Below are 24,098 nucleotides of genomic sequence, written 5' to 3'. Positions count from 1 at the left end.
TACATTATATTGGTTTTTGTGAAGAGTAAAGATAATGTTCATGACAAGAACCAAACCACCAGTTAAAACTTGTGCATCACTACTAGCCTCTGACTTCAGTCATTAGACTGAATAAAGTATTATCTGCTGATGATTTATTACCTGCTGATGTGATTTCTTTTCTTTTTCTTCTTCTTCTTCTTTTTTTTTTTAATGATAGATATCCCAGAGGAGGAAGCCAGATATTGGACCTACAAATGGGAGCAAATCAATGCCTTGGGAGCTGACAATGAGGTAGGAGCAGCCTTATTTGCAGTATAGAGTGATAGGGGGAAATCTCCAATACTCTTTATAGGTTGCCCAGGAAGGGGTCCAAGAGCATGTTGTCCTGAGAATGAAATCATTTAAATTGCGTTAAAGAAAAAAGACAGCTAGAAGATTTCCTGAAATGTCACTAGAAGGTCCCATCTCCCATTTATTCTATTCTTCCCATTCTCCCATTCTGTGGTACTAGTCTGGCTCTGGACTGTTAGGGAAGGAGCTTGCACCAGGGAATCTGTCCTCTTTTGTGTGTGAGTTGGAGGCATTTCTTTTGCTTCTACTGTCTCCCAGATTTTTGGATATTATTCTTATTTGTGTCCTGTTTTTGAGGATGTTTAGACTGTTGCATTGTTTGGTCTTGCCAGTCCTAACTTACCTCCAGAGATGAGGCTGGTGTGTATAAGAGAACACATTCAGCTCAACCTGGGGCATCAGGATTGGAGAATGTTTTTGTTCTTGCTGAGGGAGAGAAAAGATGATAAATTTGTTTATTTTGGACACGTGGGCTACTAAAAAATGGGTCTGATTGTAAGATATACTTTGAGTGCCAGAGGATATTTCAGCAGAAATTTTTGATAAACAATTTCATGAGATAATCGGAAGCTGAGGTTTGAATGGGGTAGGGAGCTGTAGGCATAGAGCTTCATTAATATATGAGAAACAATTGAAGTCATAGGAATGGAAAAACTTCCTCAGGTAGAGCATATGGAGACAATATTCAAGAACAAAGTCTTGGGAAACCTTAAACATAGAATTCTGAGAAACAAAAGAGACTGAGAAAGGGCAACCTTAAAGAGCGAGAATAACATAACCAGGAAAGATTCATGGAACAAAGGAAAAAACAGATCCAAGGCAGAAATTCTTGACAGTATCCCATGTTAAAACAAGTGAATTATGAAATAGAGCTATTGGATTTGGTGATTGATGACGAGTACACATCCATAGACTAGTACATAAAGGGAAATGCAGTGGTTTGATGACTGTATTTGTTTCCTACAGCTGCCATAACAAAGTTCTATAAACTAGGTGACTTTCAACAACCAAAATTTGTTTTCACACAGTTCTGGAGACTGGAAGTCTGAAATTAGGCCGTCAGCAAGATCAGTTCAGCTCCATTCTGGAGGCTCTGAAGGAGGAAGCATCCTATACCCTTCTACCTCTGATGGCTGCTGGCAGTCCTTGCTGTTCCTTAGCTTGTAGATATATCATTCTGATCTCTGCCTTCGTTGTCACGTGCCTCCCTGTGTGTCTGTCTGTGTCTTCACAATGCATTCTCCTGTCTCTGTGTGTCTGTGTCTAAATTTCCATTTTTCTTATAAGGACGCTAGTCATTGAATTAATTTGATTATGTCTGCAGAGACTTTGTTTCAAAATAAGGTCATATTCACAGATACTTAGGGTTAGAAGTCTAACATATCTTTTAGGACATAGTTCAACCCACAGTGAGTTAAATGAAAGATGAAGAAATGGCATTTGGGACAAGCAACATCTACTCTTTTCAGGGTTTTCCCTTACCTCTTTTATTCTTGGTAGGCTTTCTGTTATTAAACTGTATAACTCTTCTCATGCCCACACCAGCATCCCAACTTTTCTTTGTTGTTGAAAGCTCCAGTCCTCCTTCTCCACTTAGTAACTCTGAGCATTTCTGCTTTTTTTGCATCTACATTACTTTGTGTTTTTGTTCATCTGAAGCCTGGCTGTGGAGTGGTACCTTTCAGACTGCCATCATCCTTGTTTTCCTGATAAAGAAGCATGTTGTACTTTTTTTGTTTTATAGGCTTTACTGTGTGTCATTATGCAGAATCAGAAGAAGGGACTAAAACAATTTAAAAACCAAATATAACTTATACAAAAATTGTGGAATTTTATAAGTTCTATTAATAGTTCTTGGTCTGTGGTTCCTAACTGCGTATCAGATTTTTGCTTTCTGTTTTTATTGTAGGGTGTGACATTCACTAAGTTTTCATCTTTCATCCTCTCTTCCACTGTGCAGTTTATCTTTTTAGCAGTTTTATTGAAATATAATTTGTATATACTGTACAGTTCACTCATATAAAACTTACAATACAGTGGCTTTTAGTATCTTCATAGTTGTGCCCTATGGATGTCACCACAACTCCAAATCAGATTTTTGCCTTCTGTTTTTATTCTAGTGTATGGCACTAAGTTTTTATCTTTCATCCTTCTTCCACTATGCTGTTTATCTTTTTAGCAGCTTCATTGAAATATAATTTGTATATACCATACAGTTCACTCATTTAAAGCTTACAATTCAGTGGCTTTTACTAGCTTCATAGTTGTGCCCATGGATATCACCACAATTTTGAATATTTTCATTGCCCCATAAAGAAACCCTGTGCCTTTAGCCATCAGTCTCCATTCTTCCCTATCCTCCTCAGCCCTATCTACCCACTAATCAGCCTTCTGTCTCTATGGACCTATTCTGCACATTTCTGATAAATGAAATTATGTAACATGTGGTCGTTTGTTTTCTTTCACTTAGCATAATGTTTTCAAGGTTTCATTCATGTTTTAGCATGTAAATAAATTCCTTTTTATTGCCAAATAACATTCCATCATATGGATGTAGTATATTTTAAATTCATTCATTAGTTGATGGACAGTTGGGTTGTTTCTACTTGTTAGCTGTTATGGATAATGCTACTTTGAACATTTACATACAAAATTCTGTGTGGACATATCTTTTCACTTCTCTTGGGTATGACCTGGGAGCAGAATTGCTAGATCACATGGTAACTCTGTATTTAACTGATAGACTGCCAGACTATTTTCCAAAGTGGCTGTGACATTTTATACTCTTACCAGCAGTGTATAAAGGTTTCAATTTCTTCATATCCATGTCAACACTTGTTATTATCTTTTTTATTATATCCATTCTTCCATTCTTAGCATGTATGAAGTGTTATCTCATTTTGGTTGCTTTTCCATTTAAAAACTTTTTTATTATGGAAATTTTGAAACATGAAAAAATATACTCTTCCCTTTTTTTGCTGGAGTATTTTAAAACCAATCTGGCCAGGTGTGGTGGCTCATGCCAGTAATCCCAGCACTTTGGGAGGCCAAGGTGGGCAGATCACTTGAGGTCAGGAGTTCAAGACCAGCCTGACCAACATGGTGAAAACCCATCTCTACTAAAAATACAAAAATTAGCTGGGCGTGGTGGCGGGCACCTGTAATCCCACCTACTTAGGAGGCTGAGGCAGGAGAATCGCTTGAACCCGGGAGGCAGAGGCTACAGTGAGCCAAGATCACATCACTGCACTCCAGTCTGAGTGATAGAGCAAGATTCCGTATCAAAAACAAAAAACAAGCCTAGGTATTATCTTGTCTCACCCATAAATATATCAGTATAGATCTCTAACAGGTAATGCTTTTTTAAAAAAACCACAATGCCATTATCATGTTGAACTTAACAATTTCTTAGTGTCATCCAATACCTAGTTTTTTCAATTTCCTTTATTATCTAGAAGATGTTTTTTCATAGTTGATTTTTTCATTTCAAGAGCCAGATAAGGTGTGCCCATTTGGCTATCATGTCTCTTCAGTCATTTTACTTTATTTTATTTTTGTATTTTTTTGTAGAGATGGTGTTTCATCATTTGCCCAGGCTGATCTCAAACTTCTGGGCTCAAGCAATCTGCCCACCTCAGCCTCCCAAAGTGCTGGGTTTACAAGCATGAGACACCAAGCTCAGCTCTTTAAATCATTTTAGTTGTAAAATCATTCACTTACCCTCATCTGTTTTGTAGAATTCTGCACATTGTGGATTTTGCTGATTGTGTCCCCAGGTTTTATTTACCGTGTTCCTTTATCTCTCTTACTTCCTTTAAACTGAAAAGTGCATCTATTAGTTTGAAGACTAAGTTGTAGTTCACTTTTGATAGGCGTGATGTTAAAATTCAACAGTGGATTCAAGTATCGTCAGCCCATTTCATTCATTATGATATTTTTCCATCAGTCTCTTAGCTAGTGGTTTTAGCTGCAAATGATGATGATTATGTTAGAGTCTGAAAAATGATGGTTTTCTTTCTTTCTTTTCTTTTTATTTTTTTGAGACAGCCTTACTCTGTCGCCCAGGCTGGAGTGGCGCTGCAGCCTCCGCCTCCTGAGTTTCTCAGCCTCCTGAGTAGCTGAGATTACAGGCATGCACCACCATGCCCGGCTAATTTTTGTATTTTTTAGTGGTGACAGGGTTTCACCTTGTTGCCCAGGCTGGTCTCGAACTCCTGCCTCTAAAGGTCTGCCCACCTCGGCCTCCCAAAGTGCTGAGATTTCAGGCAGAAGCCACTGTGACTGGCCTGATAGTCTAATTATATTATCCCTTCAGCATTTATTAGCTATGATTTGTCTATAAAAAAATATTTTCTCTTACCAGCTAGCTATTTGGTTCACTGAAATACAGTCTTTATAAGAAAAACATTCTCTTATCTATTTTTAGAATAATGAACTTTTGCCTCAGCAACTTCTCAAGGTGACCAGTAAGTTGTTTTCTTTTTTAAATGGAATATTACTATGTATTTATAAATTTGGGTATATTCGATCATGTATTTCGACCCATTGCAATCATTCTTTTTTGGAGACAGGGTCTTGCTCTGTTGTCCAGGCTGGAGTGCAGTGGCACAATCATAGCTAACTACATCCTCAAATTTCTAGGTTCAAGTGATCCTCCCGGTTCAGCCTCCCAAGTAGCAGAGACTACAGGAGACTCAGGTTTAAAAACACCTAGCTAGTTTTTAAATTTTTTGTGGAGATGGGGTCTTACTATGTTGCCCAGGCTGGACATTGTTTTTGATACTAAAATGATCTCATCTTTGGTCAATGGGAGTTTCTTCAAGTTGGCTTCTGTCTCTTCTCTTTTTCTATTTTTATCATGAAAAACATTTAAGTATACATACAAATATAGGAAAAATAAAAGGAAACCCATGTGTATACCCATCCCTAAGATTCAATAATTATTAAGATTTCATCACACTTGCTGCAAAATCATTTTTAAAATACAATATAGAGTCTAACTTTTTTATTCTACAGTGTATGACATTTCCCATACACCTGGTGGGCCTAGAGGCGCTAATCAAGACTGACTTGGGCATCTACCACTTTACAGAATTGGATGGTACCACATTGTATTACTTTTGCTACTTATGGGCAATTAGGTTTTCACTGTTATAAATGCATGCTGCAGTGAACGTTTCTGAACCTGTTTCTCTATGCTTATATCTGAGAGAGTCTCTGGGTGTGTACCTGGAATGATAGTTGCTTGGTTGTAGGATAAGCTGTGTTCAACCTTACTAGATATTACTAAATTGCTCTCTAAAGTGATTGTACAATTTACATTTGCCCTTTTCCTGTTTCACTGTTTCCTTACTGATACTTGGTGTTATCATATTGTAAATTTTTGTTAATCTAATGAGTATAGAAATTGTTTTAATTTGTATTTCCCTGTTTATTGGTGAGATTTATTCATTCACCAAACCAATTATTAAGCACCATGTACCGTGCACTATTCTGTGTTTAATATACATCAGAGGTTGAAGATCCCTGCCCTCATGGATCACATAGGCAGAATCAGACAGTAAGCAAGAAATATAATAAATATAGTTGAGTGTTAGAAGCTGAGAAGTGCTATAGGGGATGTCTTAGTCTATTTGGATTGCTATAAAAATGCAAACTGGATAGGTTATAAACAACAGAGACTTATTTCTTATAGTTCTGGAGACTGGGAAGTCCAAGATCAAGGCACTGGCACATTCATTGTCCGGTGAGGGCCCATTTCCTGGTTCATAGACAGCACCTTGCTGTATTCTCATGTGATGGAAGCATGCTCTCTGGAGCCTCTTTTATAAGGGTGCTTATGCCATTCATGAAGGCTCCACCCTCATGACCTAATCATCTCCCAAAGGCCCTACCTCCTAGTATCATCACACAGGTGAATTTTTGGTGGGGACAGGGGTGGTGGGATACAAATTTTCAGACTATAGCAGGGGGGAAGATATTTTTTCTCCACGTAAGTGTTATACTACTTTTGTTAGATTTTTTTTTTCCTAATTGTTGCAAATGGTACATTCTAAAAATTACACTATCTAGTTGGTTATCACATTACTATTATAAGTAAATGCTTTGCTACTCATCTTTTTAAAGTATTGATCTTACTCATCAACCCCTAATAGTTCTAATAGTTTAGAGATTCCCTTAGATTTTCTATGTAACTAGGTTTTACATCTTTAAATTACAGTTTTTATTCTCCTTGCAGTCCTTACGCTTTGTTTCTACGTGTTTGAATTGTTTATACATTTTATATAAATATATATAAAATATATATTTTTTTCTTAGACAGATTCTTACTCTTTCACCCAGGCTGGAGTGCAGTGGCACGATCTTGGCTCACTGCAGTCTCCACTTCCTGGGCTCAAGCGATTCTCCTGCCTCAGCCTCCCAAGTAGCTGAGGTTACAGGCATGTGCTACCATGCCTGGCTAATTTTTGTATTTTCAATAGAGATGGGGTTTCACCATGTTGACCAGGCTGGTCTTGAACTTCTGACCTCAGGTGATCTGCCCACCTTGACCTCCCAAAGTGCTGGGATTACAGGTATGAGCCATTGTGCCAGGCCTGTTTATACATATATTTTTATTAACAGACTTCATTTTTTAGACGTTTTAGATTTACAGAAATGTTGAGCAGATATTCATCCCCTCCCCCACCCCATCTTATAATTTCCCTTATTATTAACATCTTACATTAGTGTAACTGCCCAACGGGTTCACCTTATGTGCTGCCTAGACAGAAGTGATTTATGAAGACAGGGGAGGTGCAGTGGAGAAAGAGTAATTCACCCAGAGCCAGCTGTGCAGGAGACTGCAGTTTTATTATTACTCAAATCAGTCTCCTGGGGCATTCGGGCATCAGAATTTTTAAAGATAATTTGGCAGGTAGGGGTTTGGGAAGTGGGGAATGCTGATTGGTTAGGTTGGAGATGGAATGATAGCAGGTAGAAGTGAGTTTTTCTTGCTGTCTTCTGTTCCTGGGTGGGATGGCAGAACTGGTTGGGCCAGACGGGTAGTGTCAGCTGATCCATCTAGTGCAGGGTATGCAAGATATCCCAAGCACTGATCTTAGGTTTTATAATAGTGATGTTATTCCCAGGAGCAATTTGGTGAGGTTCAGACTCTTGGACACTCTTGGAGCCAGAGGCTGCATGACCCCTAAAGTGATTTCTAATCTTGTAGCTAATTTGTTAGTCCTGCAAAGGCAGAGTGGTCCCCAGGCAAGAAGGGGTTCTTTTTGGAAAAGGGCTATTATTAAGTTAGTTCAGCCTATGCCCAGGAATGAACAAGGACAGCTTAAAGATTAGAAGCAAGATGGAACTGGTTAGGTCTGATTTCTTTCTCTGTCATACTTTCCTTAGTTATGATTTTTGCAAAGGCAGTTTCATTAGTATGATACATTTGTTACAGTTAATGAACTAATATTGATACATTATTATTAGCTAAAGAGTATTTTTTATTTGTTTTATTGTTAGCTAAAAAATAGCTAAAATTCCATAGTTTATTCAGATTTCCTTAGTTTTTACCTAGTGTCTTTTTTGTTTTTGTTATTGGATCTCATCCAGGATATTGCATTACACTTAGTTGTCATGTCTCCTTAGGCTTCTCTTGGTTGTGGTATTTTCTCAGACTTTTCTTGTTTCTCATGACCTTTTATTTAAAACATTCAATGACTAAGACATCTAGTATAATTTTTAACATTGTAAGAGTGGAGAGCCTTGTCCAAACTCCTGACCTCAGGTGATCCACCTGCTTCGGCCTCCCAAAGTGCTGGGATTGCAGGTGTGAACCACTGTGCCCAGCCAAGTTCAAAACATCTTGAAGGTCAAACATCCACTCCAAAGTAACAAAAGAACTTGGTTATAAATAATAACCACTACAAATAATTATGATTTTTATAAACAGTACATAGACATAACCATGAGGAATCCCCCAAAATTTTAAGTATTAAGAAGAATTCAGACCTAAGAGATCAGAGTAGACATTTTCAGAAGCTATATTTAATGAATCTGTTCCAGGCCCAAAACAGAAAGCTTAAGTCCAACTAGAGTATAATTAATAATGTTAAGATGGCTAAGAAAAAAGCTACAAAATCTGTCTACAAAAAACAGACAAGGATAGTAGAAGAAAGGAAAATTATAGGCCAATTTCAGTTATGAATATAGAGACAAAAATCCTAATTAATAGATTACGAGGCCAAATCTGTCATATAAGTGTGTGTAATATTCATATGTGAATATGTATGTATATGTGTGCATACGTATGTATGTTAGCATATAAATGTACATATATCCTGTCCAGGTGAATATTAAATGCTAGGCCAGTTCAATATCTGAAAATCTACTCATGTAATTCACCATATTAAACAGATCAAAGGAGAAAAACTATGTGATCTAATAGATGCAGAAAAAGATTTGATAAAACCCCATACTTTTTCATGACAAAAATATTTAGAGAATAAAAAAGAAAATAGAATTTCCTTAATCTGATAAAGAGTATCTACCAAAATCAATGGCAAATCAAAGGGGACTGCTTTATAAGTTTTAAAGTATGCTTTAAAGGTTGCAGTGAGCCAAAATAACTCCACAGCGCTCCAGCCTGGGTGAAAGAGCGAGAATCTGTCTAAAAAAAGATGTTTTGAACATTTTTGTGATTCGCAGTTTTGCTAGTGCTATCATATTGTTTACACTGTGCTTGACTTTTCTTATTCTCCGTGGAAATTAGTAATAACTATCTACCTCTGACATTTGTACCATACTTTATTGCTTATAAAGTATATTTATATACAAAAAGTATTTTGTATTTTGGATCCCAACCATTTGAAATGCTCTTAACTACTGATACTCATAATGTTTTGTACAACACCATTAACTTTTGTCCGGATTGTTGCAATAATTACTCTATTTCCCCTCGTGTTCCCTACAGTTCATCTCATACAGCAGCCAGATCTTTTAAAAGTATAATCAAATCATAATCCTCTCATGCTTAAAACCCAAAAGGGCTTCTCAGCACACTAGAAAAGTTCGAATTCTTACCATGATTTACAAATTCTGTTTTCCCAGTGCCTAGAACAAGGCTTTGCACATAGTGGATACTCAATCAATATTTGTTGAGTTAATAAGTAACTCGTTCATTGATAGTTTTAGAGAAGCTCTGACTTGCCTTGGATCTCATAGCTTATGAATAAGTGACCAGGTCAGGATGAGAACTCCAAATCTCATGTTTGCAAGTTGCTGGCCAAGATACATTTTTCTTTTCTTCTTTTTTTTCTGGGACAGCGTCTCGCTCTTGTTGCCCAGGCTGGAGTGCAATGGCATGATCTCGGCTCACGGCAACCTCCGCCTCCCAGGTTCAAGCGATTCTTCTGCCTCAGCCTCCCTAGTAGCTGGGATTACAGGCATGTGCCACCACACCTGGCTAATTTCGTATTTTTAGTAGACACGGGGTTTCTCCATGTTGGTCAGGCTGGTCTCGAACTCCTGACCTCAGGTGATCCACCTGCCTTGGCCTCCCAAAGTGCTAGTATTACAGGCATGAGCCACTGTGCCCGGCCGAAGATATATTTTTCTAATTCTCCAATGGACTCTGAACCAGACTATCCTCACTGTCTTCCAGACTCTGTTGATTTGTTTGTGCCTTTCTCTTTCTGTTTTGCCTTCTAAATCGGGCCCATCCTCAAGATTTGGACATAATTATTTTCCTTTTATGGAACATTTTCTTATGTCTTCAGTACCATGTACTTGTTTTTGTGGTGGTCATGGTGAGTGGGATGGCAGAGGTTACAGTGCTAGTGGGAGAGGAACTCTTGTAGATACCAGATACTGCACCACATGCTTAGGTAAGCAGTTCCACTTGCTTCCCATGTGACCTTATGAGCAAAGAAGCACTATTATTTAAAAATGAGAAAACAACCCCAGATAGGTTGTCACTTGCATCACCTGAATAGGGAAATCTCCTATACATTAGCTCCAGGAAAACTCAGAGGACTGTGAAATATTCTAAGGATTCTAAGGCCAAACCTTCTACAGCTGCCTGGCAGAGCTGAGTGGGTGCCCAGGTGCCCTTGGTCAGGACAGTTCATTATCCTGCTGTATTTAGCCTGTCTCACTTGGCCAGGGCCATAACCAATAGTCTGGCCTATATGTCAGAATCACACAGAGAAAATAGGAGCAGGATGTTCTGTTTCTGTTCAATAAAAATTTTGTCTCCAAACACTAAACTTTTTTATAGGTAGCTGTGATTTTTTCCCTCTCTTACTTGGGCTTCTGATTGTATTTATTTATTTATTTTCTCCTTTCTGCTTCTAGTATTCTAGTCAAGAAGAAAGCCGGAGGAAGCCATTGCCCACTGCTGCCGCCCAGTGTTGTAAGTGAGAAACTTGTCTACAAATCTCTTAATTGTAGCCTTCTGTTGCTTCTCCAAATATGGGTTATTCTGAGCTGGGGAGGGTGGGGATGTCATGTGTGTAAGCAGAAGATATTCCTGAAGCACATCTGTTCAGGTGCCTTCCTCTGATGGCTGTCTGTCTTTTAGCTTTAGGCAGAAGTTTTTTGGTTTTGTATGGCTATAGGCAGGGGAATAGGGTTCATCTTTTTTTCTACATTTGCTAGCTTCTACCCCTGAAGGAATGATTTGACCCCCTCTATCCCTGTTTACCTGTTATTATTCTTTAAGGCTCAGCTTAAATATCATCACTCTGGGTAATCTTTGTGCTGTTTTCTGCTTCCCCCAAGTCTAACTTAGGTCTCTCCTGTGTGCTTCCATTGTTCCGTGTGCACATCCATCATATGACATATATATATTTCTTTGACATGAACACAAAGTTTTAAAAGACACAGACATTGTTCCATTTTCTGTTCTTTGCATTTGACTCAACACCTGATGCGTAGTATACCTCAATAAAATTTGATAAATGATTGACTTATTTCTCCTGAGATTGATTTGTTAAGATCACACAGATTACGTCTTGAAATGCGCCATACATTTTTGGTATATTGTTACCTTCTCCTCAGTTTCCCTCAAAACAGCTTGGGACACTAAAGGACTGACTTAGAGTCTGATCTATTTCACTTTTCCAACCTGTGATGTGTGTACATGTGTGTATGTGTATATGTGTGTGTGTGTGTGTGTGTAGGGGGGGGATTGTGATACTTTTATGTTACTCTGTTTTTTCTGAATCTCATGCCAAACTCCATCAACTATAAGTTGAAGATGATGGTAATGATTGTATCATTTGTTGTTGTAATATTAGCAATAATAAGAACTGTAGGCTAGGCATGGTTCCCAGCACTTTGGGAGGCTGAGGCAGGAGGATTGCTTGAGCCCAGGAGTTTGAGACCAGCCTTGGCATCATACTGAGATCTCATTTCTACAGGAAAAAAAAAAAAAAAATTAACCAGGTGTGGTGGCATGTGCCTGTAGTCCCAGATACTTGGGAGGCTGAAGTGGGAGGATGACTTGAGCCTGGGAAATCGAGGCTGTGGTGAGCCATGATTGTGCCACTGCACTGCAGCCTGGGCAACAGAGCAAGACCGTGTTTCAAAACAAACAAATCATAGCAGCTAACACTATTGAGGTCTTACAGTATGCCAGATGCCATTCTGAGACCTTAAGTATTCTAACTTTTTTAAACTTCACAACACCCCTAAGACAGATTTTACTGTTGTTCCCATTTTTGAGATCAGGAAACTGAAGCATAAATAGATTAATTCGCCACAAATCACATAGCTAGTAACTGGTGAAGTAAATATTCAAACACAGAAAACCTGACTTAGTAGCCCCTACCTCTGTGTGAACCACTGTGTTATATTGCTTCCTTCATATTGTTTCTGAAAAGGAAAACCTCTGTCCATGGTTTGTGAATCCGTTGGTTGCCTTCAATTTGGTACATTCTATAGGCCCACTTTCCTGATAAAAGTAAAGGCCAATGGTAGAGGTGAACATTTTTTTTTCTTTATTTAAAGAAAACCTATTTTTCATATGATTTATTACTAACTTTTGTTTTTTGCTATTTAGGGCCAAAAGGTCAGAAGAATCTGAATTGAAAACCAGGTTTTCAGGTTTACAGGTCCTTTTCAAAACTCATTGTAATGAGTTCATTTTGATTGATTTAATCTTTTAAACCTTTTTCCAGGACTGCTAATGAGAAGCAAAATGTAATGATTGAGATTTCACTTCCTACTCCTTCCAGGTCTCGTTGATGAAATGCAATTGAAGTGATTAAAGCACAAATGCCAAGAGGGCAGGAGGAAATAAAAAACCTTAAATAATCAAGCAACTTTATTCCCATATATTTTTCATATGTTTACAGGCTATATTATTTTTCTATGAATAAGCCATTCTTGTCTTTTGCCTGCTTCCTCATATATTTTTATTTTGAGAAATAAAACCTATAGAAAAGTTGAAAGAACAGTACCAAGAGCACTCATTACCCTTTACTAGGTTCAGTGACAAGCATTTTACCAGATTTGCTCTTTCCTTCATCCCCCTCTTATTTTTCTCTCATGTTGCTCTGTCTCTGTCTCCATACATACATACACAAAAATACAAGTATTTTATGAATCATTTGAATATAAGCTGCACACGCTATAACACATCAGTATGTTTCTGCTAAGAGCTAGGAAAGTCAACATAACTGAAATACCATGATCGCAATCAAGAAATTTAAGACTGATACAGTAATATTGTCTATAGTACAGTCTATATTAAGAACTCCCTAATTGTCCCCCAAAATATTTTGAAAGCTTTTTTTGTATTTTAAAAAAATTTATTTAATTTTTAATTTTTATGGATACCTAGTAGGTATTTATGGAATACATGAGTATTTTGATACAGGCATACAATGTGTAATAATGACATTGAGGTAAATGGGGTATCCATCACCTCAAGCATTTATCATTTCTTTGTGTTACAAATATTCCGGTTATACTCTTTTAGTTATTTAAAAATGTGTAATAAATTATTGTTGACCATAGTCACCCTATTGTGCTAGCAAATACTAGATCTTACTCATTCTAGGTAACAATATTTTATACCCATTAACCATCCCTAATCTCCTCCCACCCCTAACTCCCCTTCCCAGCCTCTGGTAATTATCTTTCTATTCTCTGTCTCCACGAATTCAATTGTTTTAATTTTTAGCTCCCACAAATGAGTGAGAACATGTGAAGTTTGTCTTTCTCTGCCTGGCTTATTTCATTCAACATAATGTCCTCCAGTTCCATCCATATTGTTGCAAATGACAGGATCTCATCTTTTTTATGGATAAATAGTACTCCATTGTGTTTATGTACCACATTTTCCTTTTCCATTCATCTGCTGATGGAAGCTTAGGCTGCTTCCAAATCTTGCCTGTTGTGAACAGTGCTGCAACAAACATAGGAGCGCAGATATCTCTTTGATATACTTTTATAGCCCTCTCCCGCCATGATCTAATCAATAACCATACATTTCATTTATTGTCCTCTTTAACCTACCTTCTTTTCTTCCTTCCCTCTTTTCTTTTCTTTGTTCTTTTCTTTCCTTCCTTCTTTCCTTTCCTTTCCCTTCCTTTTCCTTTTTTCTTCTCCTTTCCTTTTCCTATCCTTTTCTGTTTTCACTTTTCTCTTTTCTCTTTTTTCTTTCTTTCCTTTCTTGAGAAGGAGTCTTGCTCCATCATCCAGGCTGGAGTGCAGTGTCATGATCTTGGCTCATTGTAAGCTTTGCCTACCGGGTTCAAGCAATTCTCATGCCTCAGCCTCCCAAGTAGCTGGGACTACAGGCCATGCCACCACTCCCAGCTAAGATTTTTTGTATTTTTAGTAGAGACAGGGTTTCACTATGTTGGCCAGGCTGTTCTTGAACTCCTGACCTCCAGTGATCTGCCCACCTCAGCCTCCAAAAGTGCTAGGATTACAGACATGAGCCACCACGCCTGGCCAAATCTTTAATATAATAATAAAAAAATCTGGCCAGGCACTGTGACTCACTCCTGTAATCCTAGGACTCTGCAAGGTGGAGATGGGTGGATCACTTGAGCCCAGGAGTTCTAGACCAACCTGGGCAACATGGCAAAACCTCATATCTACAAAAAAATACAAAAATTAGCCAGGCATGGTGTTGCATACCTATAGTCCCAGCTACTTGGGAGACAGAGCCAGGAGGATCACCTGAGCCTGGGGAGATGGAGGCTGCAGTGAGCCGTGATCATGCCATTGCACCCCAGCCTGGGTAACAGAGTGAGACTCTGTCTCACCAAAAAAAAAAAAAAAAAAATTGTGCCTTTTTGGTCATTTATGACATAGATCTTTTTTTATTTATAAAAAAAGTTTATTCTAATTATAATCTGTGTTCAGGTGGGGGTATACATTCTTACAGGTTTCTGGGAAGCAGTTTATCAATATGTACCAAGTCTTTGAATAGTAATAGACTTTGACTCAGCAGCTGAATTTCTGGAAATTTATCCTCAGTCATCACAGCAGACAAAGATATATGTACATAGATGTTCACTGCAGAATTATTTAAGTAGCAAAATTTGAAAATGACTTAATAGTTAAACAGCAGTAAAAAATAGTAGTCAGTAAGGTAGAATATTATGCATTTATTAAAAATCATGCTTTGAATAATAGGAACATTTTCGTGAAACTTGGTAAAAAAAAAAAAAGTATTACAGTTATCCCTCAGTATACTTGGGGGATTGGTTCCAGGACCCCTGCATGTACCAAAATCTGTGCATAATCAAGTTCCTCACTTGGCCCTTAGGAACCCACCTATATGAAAACTTGGCCCACTGTATATGCGGGTTTCACATCCTGCATTTTCTATCTGTGTCTCATTGAAAAAGATCCATATGAGGACCCATGTAGTTCAAGCTTATGTTGTTTAAGGGTCAACTTAAAACCCTCAGTGTGTGTGTATAGATGTATATATATACATAAGCAATTTAAGACTCATTGCTATGAACTTAATTGTGTCTACCCCCCATTCATATATTGAAGCCTTAACCCCCAATATTATTATATTTGGAGATAGGGCCTGTGAGGAGGTGATAAAGGTTAAGTGAAGTCATAATCTGATAGGGCTGGTGCCCTCATAAGAAGAAGAGATAGCAGAACTCTGTCCCTACCAAGTGAGGATACAGTAAGAAGGTAGCCATCTGTAAGCCAGGAAGAAAGCCCTCACCAGGAATTGAATCAGCTGGCCCCTTGATCTTGGACTTTCTAGCCTCCAGAACTGTGAGAAATAAATTTCTGTTGCTTAAGATACCCAGTCTAAGGTATTTTGTTAAGGCAGTCCAAGAAAACTGCTGCAGATTTTGGTACTAAGAGATGGATCGTTGGTGAAACAAATACCAAAAAATTCGCAAGTAGCTTTGGAACTGGGTGATGGGTAGAGGCTGGAAGAGTTTTGAGGTGCATGCTAGAAAAAACTGAGATTTCCATAAAGGGGTTATTGTTAGAAATATGGGCATGAAAGGTGATTCTGGTGAGGGCTTAGAAAGAAAAGAGGAGAGCTACAGAGAAAACTTCCATCTTAGAGAATGTATAATTAATCCTGATCAGAATGTTGGTATGAGTGTAGATTTTAAGGGCAATTTTTGTGAGGTCTCAGAAACAGTTAATAAGGAAATAACTGGAAGAAGGATGATCCTTGTTATAAGGTGGCAAAGAACTTGGCTGACTTGTGTTCTAGTGTTTTGTAGAAAGTAGAACCTGAGAGCAATTAAATTGCATATCTAGCAGGAGAAATTTCTTTTTTTTTTTTTTTTTTTTTTTGTTTTGTTTTGTTTTTTTTTTGAGACGGAGTCTCGCTCTGTCGCCCAGGCTGGAGTGCAGTGGCGCAATCTCGGCTCACTGCAAGCTCCGCCTCCCGGGTTCACGCCATTCTCCTGCCTCAGCCTCCCGAGTAGCTGGGACTACAGGCGCCCGGCCCTGCGCCCGGCTAATTTTTCTATTTTTAGTAGAGACGGGGTTTCACCATGGTCTCGATCTCCTGACCTTGTGATCCGCCCACCTCGGCCTCCCAAAGTGCTGGGATTACAGGCGTGAGCCACCACGCCCGGCCGTTAGCAGGAGAAATTTCTAAGCAATGTTTTGAAGATGTGATGTGGCTCTCCCTTACTGCTTATGGTAAAATGCAAGAGGAGAGAAATGAGTGAAGGAAGACTGCTGGACTTCTTAGGTTCTAGAAGACTGGACCATAGAGCTATTTGACTGTGAATCTGTGCTGTTTTCCAGGGAAAGGAAAGAATTACCCTCAAAGTGACAGAGGTCATCAGGGCTGCCACCCTCAGCACGGACCTGGGGGCAAGGTCATTTACTTCATTATGTAAGAGGGCAGGCCTATCACAGCGAGGCAGCTCCTGAAAAGCCAAGGAGATAGATATATCAAGCCAAAGATAATTATTCTTGAGTCTTAGATCTAATGGAATTCACTTTGGTAGGCTTTGAACTTGCTTAGGACCTGTCACCCCTTCCTTTCTTCCCTGTTTCTCTCTTTTGAGATGGGAATGTCTAGCCTATGTCTGCCCTACCATTTATTTTGGAAGCACATAACTTGTCTGGTTTCACAGGTTCATAGCTGGAAAGGCATTTTGCTTTAGGATGACTCTTTACTCAAGATCACTCAAGTCTTATTTAGATGATAATTAGGTAAGACTTGGGACTTTAGACTTTGAAGTGGAAATTGAACAAGTTAAGACTTTTGGGGCTGTTGGGATGGAATGAATGTATCTTGCGTGTGATAAAGACATGAATTATGGGAGGCTAGGGCAGAATTCTATGAACTTGATTGTGTCCCCTCCAAATTCGTATGCTGAAGCCCTAATTCCCAATTTGACTGTATTTGGACATAGGCCTTGGGAGGAGGTGATAAAGGTTAAATGAAGTCATTAGGATGGAGCCCTAATCTAATAGGGCTGGGGCCCATTTAAGAAGAAGAGACACGAGAACTTGCTTTCTCCACCATGTGAGGACACAGCAAAAAGGTGACCATCTGCAAGCCAGGAAGAGATGTTCACCGAAACCAAACCTTGTGGGAATATTGACCTTGGGCTTTCCAGCCTCAGACTGTGAGAAAATAAATTTCTGTTGTTTAAGCTCCCCAGCCTATGTTATTTTGTTATGGCAGCCTGAGCACATGTATACACTTCTGTAAATGCATCTATATAATATAAGAAAAATTATTAGGAAAATAATTATCAAAATACTAACCAAATTTGTCTCTAGGATATGGGATTGTGGCCTTAAATGTTCTTAATAGTTGAAAGTTATTTTTGACCAGGCACAGTGGCTCATGCTTGTAATTTCAGCATTTCGGGAGGCTGCAGCGGGAGGATGGCTTAAGGCTGAAGTTCAAGACTAGTCCAAGCAACAGAGTGAGACCCCCATCTCTACAATTAAAAACAAAGTTATTAGTAAGAAAAGTAATTGAGTCCTTGTTCATTCTTTTTCTTTTTTTTTGAGATGGAGTCTCTCTCACTCTGTCAGCCAGGCTGGAGTACAGTGGCGCAATCTTGGCTCACTGCAACCTCCGTCTCCCTGGTTCAAGTGATTCTCCTGCCTCAGCCTCTGAGTAGCTGGGACTACAGTCATGTGTCACCACACCGGGCCCATTTTTGTATTTTTGTTGGCCAGGCTGGTCTTGAACTCCTGACCTCAAGTGATCTGCCTGCCTTGGTCTCCAAAAGTGCTGGGATTATAGGCATTGAGCCACTAAGCCCAGTTGAGTCCTTGTTCTTAACCTGGGTTTGCTGCTGTCTCTCTCTGACTTTGGAAGTCATCCCACTGTCAACTTCAGTTTCTTGAAGTAATAAATGGAGGCGGTGTTCTAGATGATCTCTAGGACTTTTCTAGCTGTAGCATCATGTGATTCTATTGCTTCCTAGTCCTCAGATTCCTTCACATGGATGGCCCCTCCACTACCCAGTGTGTTAGGATCAATCCTCTGCAGCCATTTATAAGATGTTTCCAAAGTATTTTCAGAAATCACTGGGCTACTGCTCTAAAGAAACTCTCCCTTTGATACAAGAGTTACTCTGGCTGGAAGTGGTGGCTCATGCCTGTAATTCCAGCACTTTGGGAGGCCAAGGCAGGAGAATCACTTGAGGCCAGGAGTTTGAAACCAGCCTGGGCGACATCGCGAGACCCCGTCTCTATTTAAAAATAAATAAGTTAAAAAATTGAAAAAAGGTGTGACTCTATACCCAGTTATTTGTATATACTCTTAAAGGTGATGGAATTCTTTAAAAGTATTGAGGCAGACTGTCTGCTTTTCCCAAATATTTTGTCTCAAGTCAAACCTTTCTCTTTTAACATTCAGTAACAATATTCTGCACTCACTTTTATTCTGTGAAGTTTTTGTCTCGTTTGTTAACTGTGATATATTTATTTTAAAATGTTGTAGGGTAATTATTGTGATTTATTATGTCCATTTGTTTTCTATCCCTCATATTATTACCAGTTCTAGCATTTAGGCTGACTTGTGCCCATTTGTTGAAAGACAGGAAAGGCAGAGAGCAGAAGAAATGATCTTTGTGGTTTTAACTTCGCAAAGCCTAAGATTTTAGGAGAATATACAAAATGTTCTGGACAACTATTATGAGAGGGAACAGAGTTTCACCTGAATCTCCCAATTTCTAACTAAGAAGAGCTTCTTTTGACTTGAATGGGAGGAGAGAGAAATGCAAGGAGAATGAGGAAAGTAAGTAAGTGACGAGGGTAGATACATTGGGACCTTGTGTCTACTTTCTGTGTTAGGGCACTGGTGAAGCAGTAGGAGTCAAAGAGGGGATGGCTAGGTGTTGTGTCTTAGGCAGATGGACCATCACAAAGAGATTCCTATGCCCCAAGTTGCACCTGCTCCAAAATGAGTCTTGGGCTTTCTAAAAGTGGGAAAGTGAGCCTCTGGTCCTATTGGAACCACTTGGGCAGGAATAAGAGATGTCTCTCTCAGAAGTGTTCTGTGTGTCCTAGTGACTAAGGACTGGAGGAGACCTGGACTGTGTTGATGAATGCCAGTTCACAAAGACATATCCATGCCATGGGCAGTCACTTCACTGCAGTGTCTTTTTCAAAATTATTATTATACTTTAAGTTCTGGGTTACATGTGCAGAAACACTGCAGTGTCTTATTCACATGCTGTGTCAGTATTCAGTGCAGTCTTCATGGGACAGGGGCAAGACTTACGTTGAGACTGAAGGATGAAGATGTGTTCTAAGAGTGATAACATTAGTTTTCCTAGGAGACATTGATCTCTTTGTTGGTGATTGTTGCCTCTCTGGCTGATATTGCTTGGTTGTTCCTCCCCTCTGAGGAGTAGGTAAGTGCTGGCTTTCTCATTGGGGTGCATGTGTAAGTCTCCAAATGTTACTTTTGGGGACTCCCTGGGGTCTTATGTGAGTGATTGCTCTGGATTAACTTCTTTTGTCCTGCTATTGACTACTACCAAAAGATGTACTTAGCTTGTTGCTGCGGTATCCAGTTAGTTAGAGGCTTCTTGAATGGGGAAATATCAAGATAACTCAGACTCACCCACATTCCACAGAATTCATATGACCCATGGGAACTCACTTATTCTTGCCCTGAGAAACAAAGGATATAGGCAAGCAGTTCCATTCTCTTCTCCGTCTCCCAGCCCTGCCTCCTCTGTCCTCTTTGGCTGCTTAGATAGGTACACATTTCACATCAGCAAGTCTCCTGTCCAAACAGACATCCAACCTCTCTGGCTCCACTCCCATTCTTGTAGGCATCCCTAACCTTTGTGAATTGTGAAGCTCCTCCTCACTTGGATTCAGAGCAGAGAAATATTCATTTTTCCCCTCCCCAGGAGGTGCAGAGGGGAAGGAGTAACCTTTCTCCACCAACAGTTGCTCTCCCAAAGGTTTCTGGATCCCACATTGACATAGACATTGTGCAAGACAGCTGACAAGGATCTAGTTAAATTGTCCTAACAAAATTTCCTGGCCGGTGCGGTGGCTCATGCCTGTAATCCTAGCACTTTGGGAGGCTGAGGCGGTCGGATCACAAGGTCAGGAGATCGAGACCATCCTGGCTAACACAGTGAAACCCTATCTCTACTAAAAATACAAAAAATTAGCCAATTAGCCAGGTGTGGTGGCGGGCGCCTGTAATCCTAGCTACTCGGGAGGCTGAGGCAGGAGAATTGCTTGAACCTGTGAGACGGAGGTTGCAGTGAGCCCAAGATTGCACCACTGCACTCCAACCTGGGTGACAGAGCGAGACTCCATCTCAAAAAAATTTCCTAAAATCTAGATTTGTCTGATTATTTCCTCATAATTAGATTCAGGTTACTGCACAGGTGATGTCAGTTTGTCCCTTTATTTGTGATGCTGATGTTAATTATTAGTTCAGATGATGTTTTCTGGATCTCTTTGTTGCAAAGGTATTTTTCTCCTTTGTAACTCTGTAGTGGCAGTGATACTTTGAGACTGTGTGTACACTGCTTTTATTTAAACAAACTTCCATGCATTAGTTTTAGGATGTATTATGATCATTGCCTAAATTTATTATTACACTGTGGTTGCAAAATGATGTTTTTCTAATTCTGTCATTCCTTTTTAAAAGGAAAAAACGGTTTCTCTATATTTGCACAATTCTGACACCAAGTATGTTTTCCATACCAAGCAATTCTCTGCTGACATCAACTGAGTGTCCCATGACTTAATTCTGACACTAGAGATGTGGAGTTAGTGCACACCCTACAGGTTAAGGGCTCAGTCCCACAAGACTGCCCTCCACTTTAGGCACCAGTCATACATCCCAGGTTACTGCCTGAACTACTGACCAACTGGCTATAAACTGGAGTTCCCACAAACCCCTCCTCACGTTCGATAATTTGCTAGAATGGCTCACAGAACCCAGGCAAACAGTTAATTTGGTATTACCGATTGATTAAAAGGATATTTTAAAGGATACAAACAAATAGCCAGATGAAGAGATACACTGGGGGAAGTCTGGAAGGGTCTGAGCACAGGAGCTTCTGTCCCTGTGGAGTTTTGGGTGCACTACTCTCCCTGCTTGTGGGTGCATTTTTGTTCACCAGTGTGGAAACTTTCTGAACGCCTTTGACTGGGGTTTTTATGGACACATCATATGTAAGTATGATTGGTTAAATCATTGATCATTGGTGATTAATTAGCTCAACCTTCAGCTCCTTTTTTCTCCCTGGAGTTAGTGGCGTGGGACTGAAAGTTCTAACCCTCTAATCACAAAGTTGGTTCTTGTGGCAACTAGCCTCTATCCTCCAAGAGTTATCATATTAGCACTAACTCAGGTATGATTGAAAGGGGCTTATTATTAATAACAAAAGACAGTCTTCTTATCCCTATCAAGGAGTTAAAAGGGTTTTAGAAGCTGTGTGCCAAGAACTGGGGTCAGAGACCAAATATTTATTTCTTATTGTGTCACTGTCACAGTTTTATTATACTGAGTAGTTGTCAGTCTTTTGTAAAGAAGAGCTTTCGCTCTTCTCATACTCCCTATCCCTCTTTTTTTTTTTTTTTTTTTGAGATGGAGTCTTGCTCTGTCGCCCAGGCTGGAGTGCAGTGGCCGGATCTCAGCTCACTGCAAGCTCTGCCTCCCGGGTTCACGCCATTCTCCTGCCTCAGCCTCCCAAGTAGCTGGGACTACAGGCGCCCGCCACCTCACCCGGCTAGTTTTTTGTATTTTTTTGTAGAGATGGGGTTTCACCGTGTTAGCCAGGATGGTCTCCATCTCCTGACCTCGTGATCCACCCGTCTCGGCCTCCCAAAGTGCTGGGATTACAGGCTTGAGCCACCGCGCCCGGCCCCTATCCCTCTTTTAAAATGAGTATCACTATGGACACATGATTTTTTTTTTTTACCCAGTGTTTTGTAATCCTGTTCTGCCATTTTCTTTGATGCTCAAATTGTCCTGAATTTGACCTGTGAGTATTCCTTTTAACTGGATCCTGTGTCATTTTGACATGGCCCTATCATTCTTTGACCACTTCCTTCCTTCCTTAGTACAAAATATTCCAAGTTCATCTTGTACTTTGCCTCCTCAGTCCTAGAATAAGTCGTTTCTCCAATGAGCCTGGTTATTTTTAGTGGGGAATGGTATTTAGAAATCAAGATCTTGGCACTAGTTTTGCTCTTTGCTACAGGAGGGCTCTTGCTTCTTGGCTCTTTGGATGGAACTAGGAAACACACTACGTTCATACTGGTATCACCAATTAACACCCTTATCACAAGGTTTTCCTGGTCTTTTTTCATTCTCTCTCTCTTGCTGTCTCTCTCTCATATAAATATATATATGTGTGTGTGTGTGTGTATTATGCACATATATACACATATATATATACACACATGTATATACACACACACATACATATATATCTTCCAATGAGAACCTCTATTCCCAAGAACACCAAATTATTTATTCATTTGCTGTGTCCAGTAATGTACACAAGCAAATTTTAGGATTAATATACCCAGTGCTATTACCAACAATAAGATAACAGTCTTTAAGATTCTTGAAAGTTTTTTTTTTAACCTTAGAATATAAACTCACATAAGATTACAAAACCACCAACACACCAAGAATTTAACAAAATTTTATAATGTCATTGATATCTATCCTATATTCAAGTATCCCCAGTTTTCCCCCAAACTTTCTTGTCCTTTTTGTACCATTGTAGAAGTTAATCAAGGTTCACATATTGCATTTGTATGTGCTATGATTTGAGTGAAGATCATCTTTCTGCATGTGGATTTCCAGTTGTTCTAAGACCATGTGTTAAAAAGGCATTTTTGGCCTAGTGTAGTGGCTCATGCCTGTAATTCTAGCACTTTGGGAGGCCAAGGCAGGTGAATCACGAGGTCAAGGAGATGGAGATCATCCTGGCAAACATGGTGAAACCCCATCTCTACTAAAAATACAAAAGTTAGCTGGGTGTGGTGGCGGGCGCCTGTAATCCCAGCTGCTTAGGAGGCTGAGACAGGAGAATCACTTGAACCTGGGAGGTGGAGGTTTTAGTGAGCTGAGATCATGCCACTGCACTCCACCTGGGTGACAGTGAGACTCCGTCTCAAAAAAAAAAAAAAAACAGACAGACACACCCCCAGCCCCGCTTAAATTGCCTTTGCATCTCTGTTAAAATCATTCTTACTACCACCACAAATTCCCATTACTTTCCTTCCTTTTAGCAGGTTAGATTTTATATATTCACGTTAGAAGGTGGATATACTTTCTTTTAGGATATGTTCTTCAGATGTGGCCTCAGCTGGGAGTTGGTAGCAGATACCAAGAGATGCACGCGGCTTTTTGCATGCTTGAGCCTCAGTACATCATGTTTACTTTTGCAGGTCTTATTGCCCCTCAAGTTATAGAGCTGTTCTGAGGCTGTGCAATCTGATTTGCATATTTGATACAAATCTTGCAACAAATGGTATCAGTATAATATAAACATTTAGCTACAAGGCTAAATGGTCAGAAGTTGAGCTAGAGAGATAAACTGGTCTGTTCCTTTTCCAAACATACCTAAACTTTCTAAGGTATTCACACTTCACTCTTCAATAAGGATAATATTTCTACCTATATCTTGTCAAATAATGTAGCAACACACCATGTTGCCATACCAAACAGTCTGACTACTGCTAAGTTCAACAACTTTCTGCTCTTTTCAGTTTTTATACATGTCTGCTTTGCCCACCCACTGTATTAATGACAGTATCACTGGCTACAATTGAGAATTGATTCAGAAGTGATTTAGCAT

The 24,098-nt window shown here is 39.5% G+C and overlaps 1 protein-coding gene and 1 long non-coding RNA gene across 26 annotated transcripts in view; one reads left to right on the top strand and one right to left on the bottom strand.

Moving 5' to 3' along the window:
* LOC144334643 (uncharacterized) overlaps positions 1–24,098 on the bottom strand; it is a 190,992-nt gene that overhangs the window by 17,442 nt on the left and 149,452 nt on the right. Inside the window, exon 4 of the long non-coding RNA XR_013404753.1 lies at positions 142–230. This is a non-coding gene — a long non-coding RNA (uncharacterized LOC144334643). The remainder of the gene's footprint in view (positions 1–141; positions 231–24,098) is intronic.
* UNC13B (unc-13 homolog B) overlaps positions 1–24,098 on the top strand; it is a 235,883-nt gene that overhangs the window by 79,959 nt on the left and 131,826 nt on the right. For 22 of the 25 annotated variants that reach the window (XM_077965801.1, XM_077965797.1, XM_077965793.1 and 19 more), the window contains 2 exons: positions 200–273; positions 10,672–10,729. In XM_077965801.1, the coding sequence (XP_077821927.1) occupies positions 200–273; positions 10,672–10,729 (132 nt within the window). The remainder of the gene's footprint in view (positions 1–199; positions 274–10,671; positions 10,730–24,098) is intronic. The other 3 variants (XM_077965804.1, XM_077965805.1, XM_077965803.1) reach the window with 1 other exon arrangement.

This window comes from Macaca mulatta, chromosome 15 (genome assembly GCF_049350105.2).
Source record: "Macaca mulatta isolate MMU2019108-1 chromosome 15, T2T-MMU8v2.0, whole genome shotgun sequence".
Classification (NCBI taxonomy): Eukaryota; Metazoa; Chordata; class Mammalia; order Primates; family Cercopithecidae; genus Macaca; species Macaca mulatta.
The sequence above is the reverse complement of the archived record's forward strand: the minus strand, read 5'-3'. Positions and strand labels throughout refer to the sequence as shown.